Source organism: Lactuca virosa, chromosome 9 (genome assembly GCF_052849685.1).
Source record: "Lactuca virosa cultivar CGN04683 chromosome 9, Lactuca_virosa_CGN04683_v6, whole genome shotgun sequence".
Taxonomy (NCBI): Eukaryota; Viridiplantae; Streptophyta; class Magnoliopsida; order Asterales; family Asteraceae; genus Lactuca; species Lactuca virosa.
Window position 1 is genome coordinate 289,567,641 of NC_136434.1, and position 16,305 is coordinate 289,583,945.

The 16,305-nt window shown below is 35.9% G+C and overlaps 1 protein-coding gene across 1 annotated transcript; it reads left to right on the forward strand.

The window, feature by feature from the left end:
* The first annotated feature begins 13,126 nt into the window (after positions 1–13,126).
* LOC145140627 (uncharacterized) lies at positions 13,127–13,747 on the forward strand. The gene has a single exon (XM_079074054.1). It carries the CDS (start codon positions 13,127–13,129, stop codon positions 13,745–13,747), a length of 621 nt encoding a protein of 206 aa, XP_078930180.1.
* The last annotated feature ends 2,558 nt before the right edge of the window (positions 13,748–16,305 follow it).

The following is a 16,305-nucleotide window of genomic DNA, read 5'->3' on the forward strand; positions in this document are numbered from 1 at the left end:
CACTGGGCCTTCGGTCTATCTGGCCCACTCTCAGAGTCTTCAGTACGACTGGACCGCCCTCACCGAGCCTTGAGTCTATCTGGCCCACTCTCAGAACCTTCATCATGTCTGGTCCGCCCTACCAGGCCTTCAGCCTGTCTGGACCGTTCTCCGGGCCTTCGACCTGACTAGTACGCCCTAATGGGTCTGCAGTCTATCCGGACCGCCCTGGATATGTTGGCCTAGAGCACAAAGCAGGACCGCCTCAACCCACCCGCAATCACACAATCAACATAAATATCATACGCTAGCTAGCATGTCCAGCCAGTCAAACAGATCTAACAGATCATTAATCATAGCATCATCCTATATACCAGGATACAGATCTAACGGATCACTAAACATTGCATCATGCAATAATCAGGATAACAATCCAAAAAGGGTCGGCCTTGGTGCCTTAGACCCTGTTAGTATAGTCAGAAGAACTCACCTGAAGCAGCAAAACACAAGATAAAACCACTTAAGTGGTTGAATGGTTGCCTAGCTCCCTAAACACCTACACCATATTCATAATCTCTACTTAGCATGTGCCTCGACTATCATTTCATAATACTTCATATATATTTCTTATTCACTATTAATAATTTTATAATTATAGGATCGCAGTTAATTATGTGATTCAATGTTTTTAAGTTAAGCATATCTCCTTTTTAACCATTGAAATAGTTTAGCCTTCAGATATCACACATTACTTGTAGTTGACCAACTCGTTAAATAACAATCTTTATGTTTCGCTATCTAATATTACCCAATAGCTATATAATTTATAGTCTTAGTCCAAACATCGTAATTAGTCCATAAACTCACTTCATAAGTAATTAAACCAAAATATTTTTCCATAATTATTTTCTACATAATTGAAATCTTAATAATCATGCTTTTGGTTTAATTAGCCCATAGATAAACTTGCATCCTTCCTAATGATCTTCATTTTAACCCAGAATTACTAACGAAGTATTTTTAGGCCCAAAACCATATGTAGCCCAAACTAATTTAACCCTAATATCAAATATGAGATAGAGAGATAGGGAGTTGAAGTCGTATACCTCCCAGCCGAAAGAGCAGAACCGTTCTTCTCAACCCACAGTCGGCACTCCATCTTCCATTCCGGCGACAGAAACCCTCCGGTGACATCAGCTCCACCAGCACCGCCCCGTGCTTATCAATGGACATAAGGACCGACTATTTAGAGTTGCCTCCACGATTCCCTCTTTCCCCATCTACTCTCTAACTGAAATATTGCTTGAACCTTCAGAATACGATTCCCTCTTTCCCCCATCTACTCCCTAACTAACATATTCCACTTATACTAATTAAATTTGATTATTATTCATTATTATTATATTATTATAATTAATATTATTATTAGACCTCATTTACTTAGTTATTTTAATTAATTAACCACCATATGTCAAAAATCTTAAAATACCATTTTAATTAATTAAAATGCTAATAGTTCCATATATATATATATATATATATATATATATATATATATATATATATATATATATATATATATAATTATTCTAACATTTATCAACATCTTTTAAAACAACTAAGTAAATGAGGCGTCACGTATTCTGAAGGTTCAAGCAATATTTCAGTTAGAGAGTAGATGGGGGAAGAGGGAATCGTGGAGGCAACTCTAAATGGTCGGTCCTTATGTCCATCGATAAGCACGGGGCGATGCTAGGGGAGCTGATGTTACCGGAGGGCTTCTATCGCTGAAATGGAAGATGGAGTGTCGACTGTGGGTTGAGAAGAACAGTTCTGCTCTTTCGGCTGGGAGGTATACAACTTCAACTCCTTATCTCTCTATCTCATATTTGATATTAGGGTTAAATTAGTTTGGGCTACATATGGTTTTGGACCTAATAATACTTGGTTGGTAATTCGGGGTTAAAATGAAGATCATTAGGAAGGATGCAAGTTTATCTATGGGCTAATTAAACCAAAAGCATGATTATTAAGATTTCAATTAGGTGGAAAATAATTATGGAAAAATATTTTGGTTTAATTACTTATGAAGTGAGTTTATGGACTAATTACGCTGTTTGGACTAAGACTATAAATCTTATAGCTATTGGGTAATATTAAATAGCGAAACATAAAGATTGTTATTTAACGAGTTGGTCAACTATAAGTAATGTGTGATATTTGAAGGCTAAAACTATTTCAATGGTTAAAAAGGAGATATGCTTAACTTAAAAAAATTGAATCACATAATTAACTGCGATCCTATTATTATAAAATTATTAATAGTGAATAAGAAATATATATGAAGTATTATAAAATGATAGTCGAGGCACATGCTAAGTAGAGATTATGAATATGGTGTAGGTGTTTAGGGAGCTAGGCAACCATTCAACCACTTAAGTGGTTTTATCTTGTGTTTTGCTGCTTCAGGTGAGTTCTTCTCACTATACTAATAGGGTCTAAGGCACCAAGGCCGGTCCTTTTTGGATTGTTATCCTGATTATTGCATGATGCTATGTTTAGTGATCCGTTAAAGTTGTATCCTGGTATATAGGATGATGTTATGATTAGTGGTCTGTTAGATCTATATGACTGTTTGGACATGCTAGCTAGCGTATGATATTTATGTGTTGATAGTGTGGTTACGGGTGGGTTGAGGCGGTCCTGCTTTGTGCTCTAGGCCAACATACCCAGGGCCGCCCGGATAGACTGCAGACCCATTAGGGAGTACTAGTTAGGTCGAAGGCCCGGAGAACGTTCCAGACAGGCTGAAGGCCCGGTAGGGCGGACCAGACATGCTGAAGGTTCTGAGAGTGGGACAGATAGACTGAAGGCCCGGTGAGGGCGGTCCAGTCATATTGAAGACTCTGAGAGTGGGCCAGATAGACTGAAGGTCCGATGAGGACGGTCCAGTCATACTGTAGACTCTATATGTATGTTGTTTGTTACGATATTGCTCTGGTTTGTATGGCGTTGGTATTTTGGGGGAACTCACTAAGCTTCGGGCTTACAATTGTTGATTTTGTTTCAGGTACTTCGGATGATCGTGTACATCCTCACATTTTATGACTTTGATTTCTGGGATTCTCTGATATGAAACTATTTTGAAAACATTTTGTAATAACTAATGGTTTTTGGGTGTTTGAAAAAGTTTTAAATTTGCATGAATTTTCGGGATGTTACAAGTTGGTATCAGAGCTAGGGCACGGGTCGATGTGTTCGACGGGGGCGTCGAACCGACGAACCCTATAATGGGGGGTGAAGGTGGGTTGTACCTGATCCCATATCGGCTTGGAAGGAGAACGAAACATTTCCTTATAAGGGGTGTGGATACCTTCCTTGTCACAACGCGTTTTAAAGCCATGAGGGCACCAGATCCCATAAGAACTCTGCAGTTAAGCATGCTCGGGGGGGAGTAGTACCGGGATGGGTGACCCCCTTGGAAGTCCTCGTGCCGAGTGGCCCAAAGCGGACAATATTGTGATACGTTCCAGAGGGGGATGTTACACTTGAAGGGAGAAAGAAGATTGTAGTTTGAAGGAGAAGTGATGTTCCATTTTCATATAAATTAATAGTCCATTCCTTATGTGGTTCAACTGAGCAATCTGATTCCCAACAAATCAGAGACCGGTTCTTCCTCATCCAAGACTTGTTTGAGTCATTTCAGAAAGATGTTTGATCCCAATTTAAATACTGGTTCTTCAGAATATACAACTTATTTTGTTGTCGAAGTTACAACTCATAGGGGTTTAACCCTACTCCCACCGCCACTCCGACTCCTTCTTCATCTCCCTTTCTCGATGTTTTTTGATTGTCGTCGAAGAAAGTAATCAAACAAAATACTTTCTGTTCCTCTCTACCGTCTTCTCTCTATTCCTATCGTATCTCTCCCATCTTGCAGGTCCAAATCTAGGTAAACGACCCCCTCCTCCCTTACTCCCCTCTCTAATGTTGTAATCCACATCTTCATATTCGATTTACCCCCTCCCACCGCCTCCTTCTGAAATCACCCATTAATAGCCCTCTATACTTTGATTCGTCACCTGCTGATCTCATAGATCATCCATCTCCATCTACAGCTCTAACAATCAAAAACCTAAATTGAGCCCCAAAACTTTTCTCTTTCCTTTTGATAAACCCCAACACACCACCACTCTCGTTTCTCTCGTATCATATTTTTAAATTTACTAATCTAATTTTTGACCCATGAATGAGGCTTTGAGTTACAGGTGAGGTGGGAAGAAGAAGATCGTGGGTTTTTTCTTAACAGGTGAGAGAGAGAGAAGGGGGGGGGGGCTTACTTTATTTCTTTAATTATTAAAATAAATAAATTAATATTAAATTTAAAAAAATAAGGAAAAATGAAAAATAAAATATATCAAGGGTATTATAGTCATTTCAGTTTACCAAGGGACCAAATACGTAATGAAACTAGCTCAAAATGACCACCAATCCAAAAAATAGGGTTTGGACTAAAACCCGGAAAAAATGCATACCACAGGGACCATTTTTGGAGTTTTGTCCAACCAAAAATATTTTGTTCTTCAATTGTTTTCGGCTATTCTTCATCCGTTCTTTGACAATAAACCAAATTAATGATTATTTCAACAAATCGTTCACAATCAACGAACATTAACAATCATCATCAAATCAAAATTGATTGATTTCTAAGAACTCATATGAATCAACTCAGATTTAAGAAGAGATAGTTCAAGGAAAATTTTGATCACTGAATGAGTGAATAGACAATAAGAAAGAAATCAGATCATGTAATCGATGAATATTCGAATAAACTTGTAAACGGTTGATTCTAATCCTGATTTGAAACTTAAATCAATATCTTGAAATTAATGGAATGAGCGAAGTCAGACAACAAGTAATGATGAAGTAAAGAACGACAAGTGTTATGATTTTGGGCCATAAATCAAACGAATTAGTTTGGGCTTTCAAACTGAATCTAATGAACAATGAACAAATCACAATTCCGGCTCAAACATATGGATCAAAAATATGAATTAGGATTTTGAATGAATTGAATTAAATCAAAGTGATTTTAATTCATTTTGGGCAAGATCAATGAAAGAAAATTAATTGGATCAACAAATTGGGCTTGAAACGAAATACATCCAACCAGAAATTGTGATAAGCAAGAAACTCAAAGAAAGATATACACGATTTAGAAATTTTGAGAGACTCACCAAAAGATATCAAATCTTGAATCGATTATGCATGAATGTATTCAAATCATGAACCATTCCATGAACTAATCGCTTAAATCTTCATGGTTCGGCTCTGATACTACTTGTTAGGACATGAAGCTTTTATTTGACATTGCGGAAATGTAGAAGTGCATAATCGAAAAGAATGAATTAACGTTTAAGCATAATTATATAGATAAAATGGAGTAGAACAAAACTTGTAGTAGCATGTGCTTGCTCTTACAATACTCTCTTTTAAATTAATCTACTCATCTATAAAAAATGGGAGCTCTCTCAACCTACAAAAACAATTGAACTACTATATATATATAGGGAAGCACTAACCAACCTTCAAGTCATCACCACATGGAGAGCATTGCACCCAATAATAAGTTTGTACATTCTCATCTATGTCAGTCTTCTTCTTAAAGACCCATCTACACATAACGGTTTTAAGGTTGGGTGTAGGATTAACCAAGATCCATACTTGGTTATCATACATAGATTGAATCTCTCTGTCCATTGCCTCTTTCCACTTTGTATCCTATGGGCTTAACATGGCTTCCTGATAGCTGCGCAACTTATTATTGCCTAACAGATTGTCATCCTCTTGAGTAATATTGAATCCGTAGAACTCTGGTGGACAACGTTCTTTAATCAGATCTACGAGGTGGATGTGGAAGTATATTATATTCCTTAATAGGTTTTCCCACCTCTTGTTGGGGTCTAGTGTCAACTTTAGGTTCTTTATTGGTTGACTCTTGAATCTCATCAAGATCAACTGGAATCCTACTAGTTTCTTGAGATATCAACTCTTTACACTTCCCTGTGAGCAACAAAGATCTTGTTCTCAGTAGACGTGTAGAACAAGTATCTAAAAGAATCTTTGGGATAACCAACGAAGTAACACATTTTGGATATGGGTTCAAGTTTTTCGAGTGCTTCACGATGAACGAAATCCTTACAACCCAAAATTTAATTCGTGCAAGAGAGGGACGAGTCCCTTTCCACATTTCGAATGGTGTTTTCTCAACCTTCTTATTTGGTACAAGGTTTAGAATGTAAGTGACAATTTCTATAGCATAACCCTAGAAACTAATTGGAAGTGTAGCCCGAGTCATCATGCATAGCAAGGTTCAATTTATCCTCTCAGACACACCATTATGTTGTGGTGTTCTTTGTGGAGCTAGTTGCGAGAATAACCCACAATTTCTAAGATGCTTGTAGAATTAATCACTAAGATACTCTCTGCCCCTATCAAAACGAAGTATCTTGATTTTCTTGCCCAAATGGTTCTCTACTTCTCTCTGGAACTTCTTGAATACATCAAATGTCTTAGAATTATGTTTAATCAAATAAACATACTCATATCTACTAAAATCATCAGTAAATATGACAAAATATCTTTCACCATGTCTAGTGATGTGTCTGAACGGACCACATACATCTGAATGGATGATGTCCAACATATATGTCCCTCTCTTAAAGTTGCCTGTGAAAGGAGACTTAGTCATTTTCTCAAGTAAGAAAGATTCACAATCTCCATTAAACTCTGGGTTAAATGGTTCCAAGATTCCATCTGATTGGAGATTGACAATTCTCTTATTGTTTATATGGACAAGAAAACAATGCCATAGACACAATCTATCCAAAGTAGATGAACTAACGTTTATGATTAAGTTATCATTTCTACTTACACCAATCATAGATTCATATATGCCATAGCAAGGAATAAATAGTATTATCTTTGTAAACCAAAATACAAGCATTATCATTATCAAATCCAAAAGTAAAACTGTCACACCACAATGCATAAAATGAAATGGTGTTTCTTGCCATGTAAGGTGAAAAGCAACAATCTTTTAAAACAACTGAAAAACTAGAAGGTAATGAAAGATCGTAATCTCCAATCTTGGTAACAGCTACTCTGCTCTTGTTCCCCATGATCAAATCAAGCTCTCCATGCCTTAGCTTCCTACTTCATCTTAGTCCCTGCACGTCAGAATAAATGTGGGTTCCACATCCTGTGTCAAGTATCTAATTGTTAGAAGTAGAGGCCGAATGTAATTCAATTGTAAACATACCTACAGTGTCAACACCCTTGGCCTTGTTCTTCTTAAGATCCTCCAGATACTTAGGGAATCTACGTTTCAAATGGCCATTTTCTTGGAAGTAATATCAAATGGCTTCTTTAGGGTCATTCACTAGTGGTATGTCAGAAACGTCCTTATTAGGGTTGGAAGTGGGAGCACCTACTTTCCCTTACCCTTTTCCCTTAACATTGGGATGAGATGGCCTCTTTCTCTTAACACCACCTTCCTTAATAGCCAGAACAAGAGTGGTTGAACTTTCGTTCGTAGGTGGAACAATGCTTTCTTCAGTTGTCTTGAGCATCTCATGTAGCTCCATAATACTCTTCTCTACACCATTCATATAGTAGTTCATAGTGAATTGCTTGTATGCACCAGTCAAAGAGTTAAGAATGACATCAATAGCCAAATCTTGAGTGAACGGAAAGCCAAGACATTCAAGTCTGTCAAAGCACCCTTTTAGCTTTAGAACGTGGGTACTCACATAACCACCCTCTTGTTGCTTGCAACCTATAATTGATCGCATCAACTTGAATCTCTCAGTTCGAGCTTGCTCTTAGAACATGTCGTTGAGCTGCTATTGTATTTGGTATGCCCCAAGGTTCTTGCAACTCTTTTGGAGTTCAGAAGACATGGTCGCCAACATTAGAAACTAGAACTCAATAGAGTGATAACGATGCTTTTAATGTTTGGTTGCTTCTTCTTCAGTAGCATTATCAGGAAGCTCATCTTCAAGATACTCGTCCAAGACATACTCCTTCTTTTCGTACCATATAGTGATTCTCATATTACAAATCCAATCAAGGTAGTTAGTACCTGTGAGCCTATCTCGTGAAAGGAGTGAGAGTAGTGAGAAGTTTGATGAAGTGGTTGGTGCAAGAGGACGAGTGGCACCCGAACCAAAAAACATCCATTAAGAAAAAAACTGATAGATGCCATTTTATGCCTCTTTTAGGGTAGTTTTTTGATAGTTCCATATTTATACATATTTCTAGGCATTATTTTAATACATTGTAAGCTATAATTTGGTTTATTGCAAAGTTATTTGGTACTTATAATGTTTAAATTGTATTTTGCAGCCAAAAATGGACATTCTCGATGAAAAGGACTGATACCGACAAAAGTTGGATACTTGGAAAAAGAGGAGTTGAAAAAGACACAAAAAAGATGTTGTTGGACAGCTTGACCCCTCGTCAGTATTTTGGCATTCTCATGACTCTTAACTCCGATTAAGGCGATTCAAAATGATCTGAAAACTAGACAAAAATTTGGATGACTTTTGTGTTTGTGCCAAAATGTGAAATCCAACTCCCACGACGCAGTGATCACCACCACGACGTCCTAAATGGAAACTTCACGATCATTGAATTGACTGAGAGAATAGGGGATATCCATAAAGACCACGACGTGGTGCCTCTTAACCATGCCATGGTGGCAAGAATTTGGCAAGTATATATATTCCGGACATTAGGTCGTTTCCAGAAGGTGGAGGCCTTAAGGCTGTGATAATTAACGAAGAAAAATCCTTCCAAGAACCCTTGGAGGGCAGAATTCGACTAGAGATCAAAGGATAAAGAGATTGGAGAAAGGATTCGCATCTACACATTCAGTTTGTTTAGTTTAATGATGTTTAGCTTGGTTTACCTTTTATTTATGTGTTTTTCAACTGTAGTTATGGGCTAAAAACCCTTGCTTTTATTTAGATTAGATGAACTCTTAATTACTATGTGTTGATTTCATGTTTGATGGATTGATGAAGTTAGTTTTAGCTTTAAATATTGTTTGATAAATCTAAACCTAGCCTGTTAAAGTTTCTATCTATATTGCCTTGTCTCAAGATTGTGTAGTTAAACTGAAGTTAATTGTATGAAATTAATTTAGCTAGCTATTTATGATCATTAAATTGTTAGAGCTAGTGATTAGTCATATCCTAATATCCTAGTAGAGGTTATAAGTTAGCTACTTAACTGTGTTAGAGAGCAATATTTGATCATAATATTTGCTTGCTTACTAGACTTGAATAAAGATTAATAGTCTATAGATTCTATCATTCAGAGTCCAAATTACCTTTAAAACCAATTTAGTATCCTTAACTTACATAATCATTAGGGTTAAAATTATTGAATTGACTTGTGTTAGTTAGTCTGATCATGATGACTAGTAACTTTTATTTGGTAACTAACAGAATTAATCCGTTTTCTTGAAATCAACCATAGGAAATAAGAGATATTCGAAGCTAAATGAAAGTATCCTTTATTCTTGATTTAAATTTGTCTTTCTAGTTCTTTACTTTAGTAATTAGTTGAGTATTTTAATTAAGTTAATCTGAACTAGTATAATCAGATAACCCCCCCCTCCCACTTCTAGTTGTTTTTCTTAGTTGAACTTTTAGTAGTTATTTTATTAATTAAATATCATTCCCTGTGATCATTACATGACTTACTTACTATTTTATAATCCGACTAGGTACACTGCTTATAAGTGCATAGTTAGTTAAGTTTTGTTAGGTTATAAATTTAAAAGTTGATATGTATACTTTATGCACATCATTTTTATTAACATTTAGCATCATATTTTACAAATTTTCATGTAATTAGTTTAAATAACGATCAACACATGTCATTCGTTAGAATTCCCGTACTGCTAGCATTTTAAGTCATTTTCAGATAATTCGAGTAGAGCAGTACTTTGGAAGCAGCTTTGGATGCATTTGATGGAGCATTGGAGTTAAAATGGAGCTTGGAACTTATTAAGGATTCTGAGGAATGCTTGGAAGTTGTTTTGGTCAAGAAAAATTCGGTCCAATTGATCCTACGAAGATAAATTGCTACATTCTAAAGCCTAAAGGATGTTGATGGCAACTTTGACCCCCTGTCAGTATTTTGACCGTATCGCATGACTCGTAACTCTGATTGATGATATTCAAAATGTTCCAGAAACTAGAAAACATTTCGGACGACTTTCGTGTTTGTGAAAAAGTAGAAAAACATATAAATGAGATCAAAATTTTCCCATAAATTCGATCGAGTTTGTATTTCGCAGTTTCAGAAAGTCCCGAAAAATCAAAAATGCAAAATTCGATCAAAGACTTAAAAATTTTGATCGTGTTTCTCAAAAATTTGATTGAATTTTTGGGTTTCTTGCTCCCGAAGACTCTGGCTCGTATATATAGGACGCCTCTCTGATCAGTTTAAAGGTTGGCTGATTCCTGAAGCTCTAGACGACGAAAAATACGATTTCTGAGGCGATTTCTCTATGATTTCAGCGATTTCTGAAGATCTGAAGGCTGTGAATCATATCATACATTTAGTTTAGTAAGATTCAGAAAGTTTAATGTTTCTCTTTACTAGTTTTTATCATAATTTAACCCTGTCTGGCTAAACCCTAGTTTTCAGTTCCGCAATAGACTAGTACTTTTAATGTGATCAATTATCATATATGGTTTTCATTGTGTGCTTTTATCTAGTTGTTTCAGTTTTAAGCTTAATGAATGTTTGATTTTTAATGCATGTTAGTCTGGTCACCTAGCTAGGGTTTAAATTGGTAATAAGTAACAAGTATCAGATTGATTCCATTTTAAGGATTTAGCTCTGATATAAACTGAAATTTCATACCTTTACGCTTTCGAGCTTATTAGAAGTATTGGGTATTGTTGGGAATTTTACATAGATCTTAATGCAACTTTTCTGATCTCAATTAAGAGCTTGTTTAATTAGACAATAAAAAGTTAGGGTTAACTGAAGAGCTTGTTTTGGTTAATTTAACTAGGTAAAAGATATTATACTAGAGCTTGTTAGTTTTTCTCAGTACTAGCTTAGATAGAATGCATTCTGAATAACCAGATCTGGGAGGATTGCATGATTAGGAAAGTCGCAACAAAGCTTAATTCATTTTTATTACTGATTTCTTTTAGTTTATTTCACTGCAATTTTTAGTTTTAGTTTTAAATAAAAAATCTCCCTTTTATATTTTATGTTTTGACTAGTATGTGCCTTAAGAAAAGAGGCATTGACCATTAGGTTGTGTCCATGAGGATTCGACCATGCTTCCATGTGCTATCCTTTAATGCAACTAAGGAGTGAAAATATTATTTGCTTAAATCGTGTGTGACAACGGTTTAACAAATTGACGCCGTTGTCGGGGACACGATGCTTCTAATAGTTTGTATCCCAAGAACTTTTCGTACATGTACACCTCTAGTTTTTTATCCATAAATTAAGAAGACTACAAGAAAACCAAAGAAAGTAGCAGCAAAACAAAAAACAATCAATTGGTTTCTTTGGTTCATCATCTTCCTTTCCCCCAAAAATCACCACACCACAAGACAATCCCTTGTGGAACGAACCAGATATGAGTTTTCCATTTTTTTCGAAAGTACCCCCATCTTCTAACAGCCCATATAAAAATACTCACCAACACCCTAGTTAAATCCGAGAAAATAGACTCTACTAAAACCCAATCTGAAAAATCTAAAACCCCAGAACTTTCAGAACCCAACTCCCCAAAATCAGCCATGAGGGGAGATGAAGCAAAAAAGACTCTTAGAGAGTGTGCCACCCAAGAGGTCAATCAACAACCTCTTTGCATCACTTTTCCAGAAGCTTAGAATTTCAAGCTTAAATCCGGGCTGATACATCTCCTCCCTACATTCCAAGGTCTAGAAAACGAAGACCCACATAAATTCCTTATGGAATTTCATGTGGTATGTTCTGGAATGAAGCCGCATGCTGTCACAGAAGACCAAATAAAGTTAAGGGCATTCCCCTTTTCAGTTCAAGACTCAGCGAGAGAATTGCTATATGAGCTTCCATCTGGATAGATCACCACGTGGACAGAATTCACAAAATTATCTTTAGAGAAATATTTTCCAGAAACGCGAGTTTCGTGTCTTCGTAGAGATATCCTAAGTATCAAACAAGGAAGAAGAGAAGCTCTAAATACATATTGGGAGAGATTTAAAAAGTTGCTTGTACGTTGCCCCTGCCATGAAATCAATGATTACCAATTCTATAAATGCTTCTATGAAGGTCTGACACCCATGGAGAGACGCCTGATAAATGCTTCAAGTGACGGATCTCTAGGCGATATGTCACCAACAGAAATCTGGGAGCTGATCGAGAAGTTGGCGATAGAGTCAAAGCATTCAGCAACTGAAGAAGAATGGTATCCGGATCAACCAAGAGGAGTAAAAGAAATCAGCAATGCTCACCTTGAAACCCATATTTTTGAACTCACGAAAGCAATGTTGTTGCCGACGATAGAAAAACAGTTGCGAAGAAGCAGTGTGGGATATGCTTGAAGACTGATAATCCCACTGACATTTTCCCATTATTTCAAGAGGATACAACTGAAGTAAAAGCTGTCGGAGGCTATCAGCTGAATTATCAGAACAATTTTCAGCAACTACAACAATATCAGAATCCACCCGGATTTCAGTAGCAACGAAATTTTCAGCCGCCAGGTTTTCAGCAGTCGAATTATCAACAACAGCAATTTCAAAACCATCCTCCAAATCAACAAGCCAATAGCTCTAGCATGTCCTTAGAAGATATAGTGAAGAATCTTGCCACCAACACTCATGCATTTCAGAATGAAACCAAAGCAATTATAATAAATCTGGAGCAACAAATGTCTTAGCCTGCCACTTCTGTGAGTTGACTGGAGTCTCAAGGAAAACTGCCTGCGCAAAATGAACACAATACAAAGAATAAGGTGAGCGCATTTTTCTTGAGAAGTGGGAAGAATTATGAAGGCCCAAGCAGATTTGAACTTGACAGAGAAGAAGCTGAAAATGAATTTGAAGAGGTGGTGACTGAAAACATGGAAGAAAAAGCAACTCCTAAGCAGCCCAAGCAAGTTCTAAAGGAGTACAAGCCCTTACCACCATTCCTTTCACGACTGAAGAGTATGAAGCACAAACGAGAGGATGAGGACATCATGGAAATCTTTCGTAAGACGGAGGTAAATCTTCCACTTTTAGATGTTATAAAACACATCCCTCGTTATGCCAAATTTTTAAAACAATTATGTGTTTCAAAGAAAAAATCTAAAACTAACAAAACATTAAAAGTTGGTGAAAACATTTTAGCTATTTTGCAAAAGGATTTACCTCCAAAGTGCAAGGATCCGAGATTTTTCTTGATTCCTTGTAAATTGGGTGACCTTAATTTTCCAAAAGTCATGCTTGACCTAGGAGCTTCAGTTAATGTCCTTCCCTTTTCTGTTTTTGAAAAATTAAAATTGGGAGCTTTAAAAAAGACCGAAACTATTATCCAGTTGGCTGACCACTCGACAATATACCCAAAAGGTGTACTGGAGGATGTTCTTGTCCAAGTGAATGATTTGATCTTTCTCACTGATATTTATATTTTGGACATGGGTAATTTGGACATATCAGACGCAACCTATATTATTTTAGGCAGACCATTCATTGAAAACTGAAAAAATGAAAATATATGTTTTAATGGCACAATTTCAATGGAGTTTGATGAGGAAGTGGTTAATTTTAAAATGAATGATGATGTCTTTCCTTCTGATATTTTTTCTGTTAATTTTTTGGGTACCATTAGTCCTTTGTCTGAGGACTGCTGTGAGTTTTCTAATGTTTCTGTGCAAGAAATATTTGTAGACAGAAAATTATCTGACACGTCAAAAGAGCAGGAATAGGGAAAGCTTGGAGAAGAAGAAGAGAAAATGGCTGCTAAAAAGAAGTTGATAGAAGCAGATAAACCTGAAGAGGAACATATGATTTCTGCTGAAGAAGCATCGGAAGAGGAGCTGGCAGAAAAAGATAAGCTTGGGGAGGAAGAAAAGAAGATTTCTAGAAAGAAATCAAAAAAGGAAAGAGAATAAAAAATCTGAGGAAAAACGACTTATCTGATAAGAATCTGAAATTTTTCTGTGTTGAGCAGGTTCTAGATCTACCAATTCTACCATATATGAAGGGATCTAGAGTGATGAGGAAACAAATTGAGCTGAAGATGAGCCCCACATTTACCAGTTAAAAGAAAATCTGGTTGGGCAAAGTCGAGCCAACAACTTTAAAAAAGGGCGACTTTTCGGGAGGCAATCCACGTAGATTTAGTTTATTTTTCTGTTTTCAATAAAGAAGACGGTAGCAGTTCCAAGAAAGTTTGGGGAAATCATAGGATCTTCAAAGTTGCTGAAATTTATATTTTTTGCCAACATCTTCGTCAAAATCAGAAATTTATGCAAACTTATCAAGTACATTCATTCCTAGCTGCAACCCTTTTGCTTTTATATGCTTTATTGATCTGTTCATTCTTCTCTGAGTATTGAGGACAATGCATCATCATTTTTAGCTTGGGGAGTGGGGTAGTGTGAAATTTTGCATTTTTTTGTTAAAAAATTTAAAATTTTTCAGTTTTTCAGTTAAAATTTTCAATTTTCCTTTTTGCATTCTGCATTGCCTTTGCATTAAAAAAATCTAAAAAAATCAAAAAAAAATATATTTTATGTTTATGTTTTTATTTTTCTGCATTAGAAAAAACCCACCAAAAAGATTTTATTTCTAGTTATTTTAGTGTTTAATTTCTGCATAAAAAAATCAAAAAAAAAATCTGAAAAAAAAAATTCTGGAAAAGTTACATGATATGATGACATTACTTGTATTCGATAACTTTGTAAAGATGAAGTGTGATAGGAACCGAAAACAACAGTCTCATTACAACCAAGAATTATCTTTTCAAATCAGAAAGTACTTTAAATGTTTACGCGATACGAACCAACATGAGAGTCGAAGAATTTTTACAATGGAAGTGTGGGATGGAAAACCGAACATTGTTTTTAAAATGATTTCCTTAAATACCTTAAAAACAACCTAGATTGAATAACCCTATTCTTTCCTTGAAGTATTGAACCTTATAATTTCTGCGCCTTTTGAGGTTAAGAGGGAACTCTTTTTATATCCTCACACATAATTATCATTTTTGAAGTATTGAAGATATGGTGGGCCACAAAGTGAAATCCGCGCCCGATCAAATGTATTTGTTAGAAATAGTACATAAAGCAACTTGAAGAAATCTGAAATTTAAAGTCAAATCAAAGTGTTCAAGTCGAAATAAAAAAAAAACAAGCAAAGTTAAATTTGAAGAGTTGATCAAGACAAAGAAGATATGTGGTACAATGAGTTAGATCCATCGATAATGGAATCATAGGGGTAAGCTTGGATTTTCTGTCCATAACGGAGCTTACCGGTTTTACTGGACGAGTTCGGAAAAAAATGAGGGGTTGGTCAAGTTAAGTTTTTATAAATGGATTTTCGTGAAATTATCTTTATACATTGTTTTCACAAATTTAATATGACGTACAATGATTTACTCAAAGGTTGGTTTGGCCTTTTAATATAAGGCATTAGCCTAAATATAATCTGAAACTGCAATAATGGTATTGAGACTGATGTATACATAGTGATTTCATTGGAACTTCCCTCGGTGTAAGGTCTGATCATGTGAAAAAATAGTGAAGTGTTTTTAGTTTCAAGTTATTTAGTTTTTATTCTAAGTTCTTTTTTATGACATCTACATCTTTCCATTTCAGTTATAATGTTTAATCTTTTTATTACTTGATGGCAACTAAGGTTCAAGCTTGGGGATATTTGATAGATGTCATTTTATGCATCTTTCAGGGTAGTTTTTATTAGCATTTAGCAATATATTTTACACATTTGCATGTCATTGGTTTATATAATGTTCAACTCATGTCATTTGTTAAAATTTCCACACTGCTAGCGTTTTTATGACATTTTCAGATAATTCGAGTGGAGCAGTACTTTGGAAGCAGCTTTGGACGTGTTTGATGGAGCATTGGAGTTAAAATGGAGCTTGGAACTTATTAAGGATTCTAAGGAATGCTTGGAAGCTGTTTTGGTCAAGAAAAAATCGATCGAATTGATCATACGAAGATAGTTTGCTACATTTGAAAGCCTAAAGGATGTTGCTGGCAGCTTTGACCCATTGTCAGTATTTTGACCATAACTC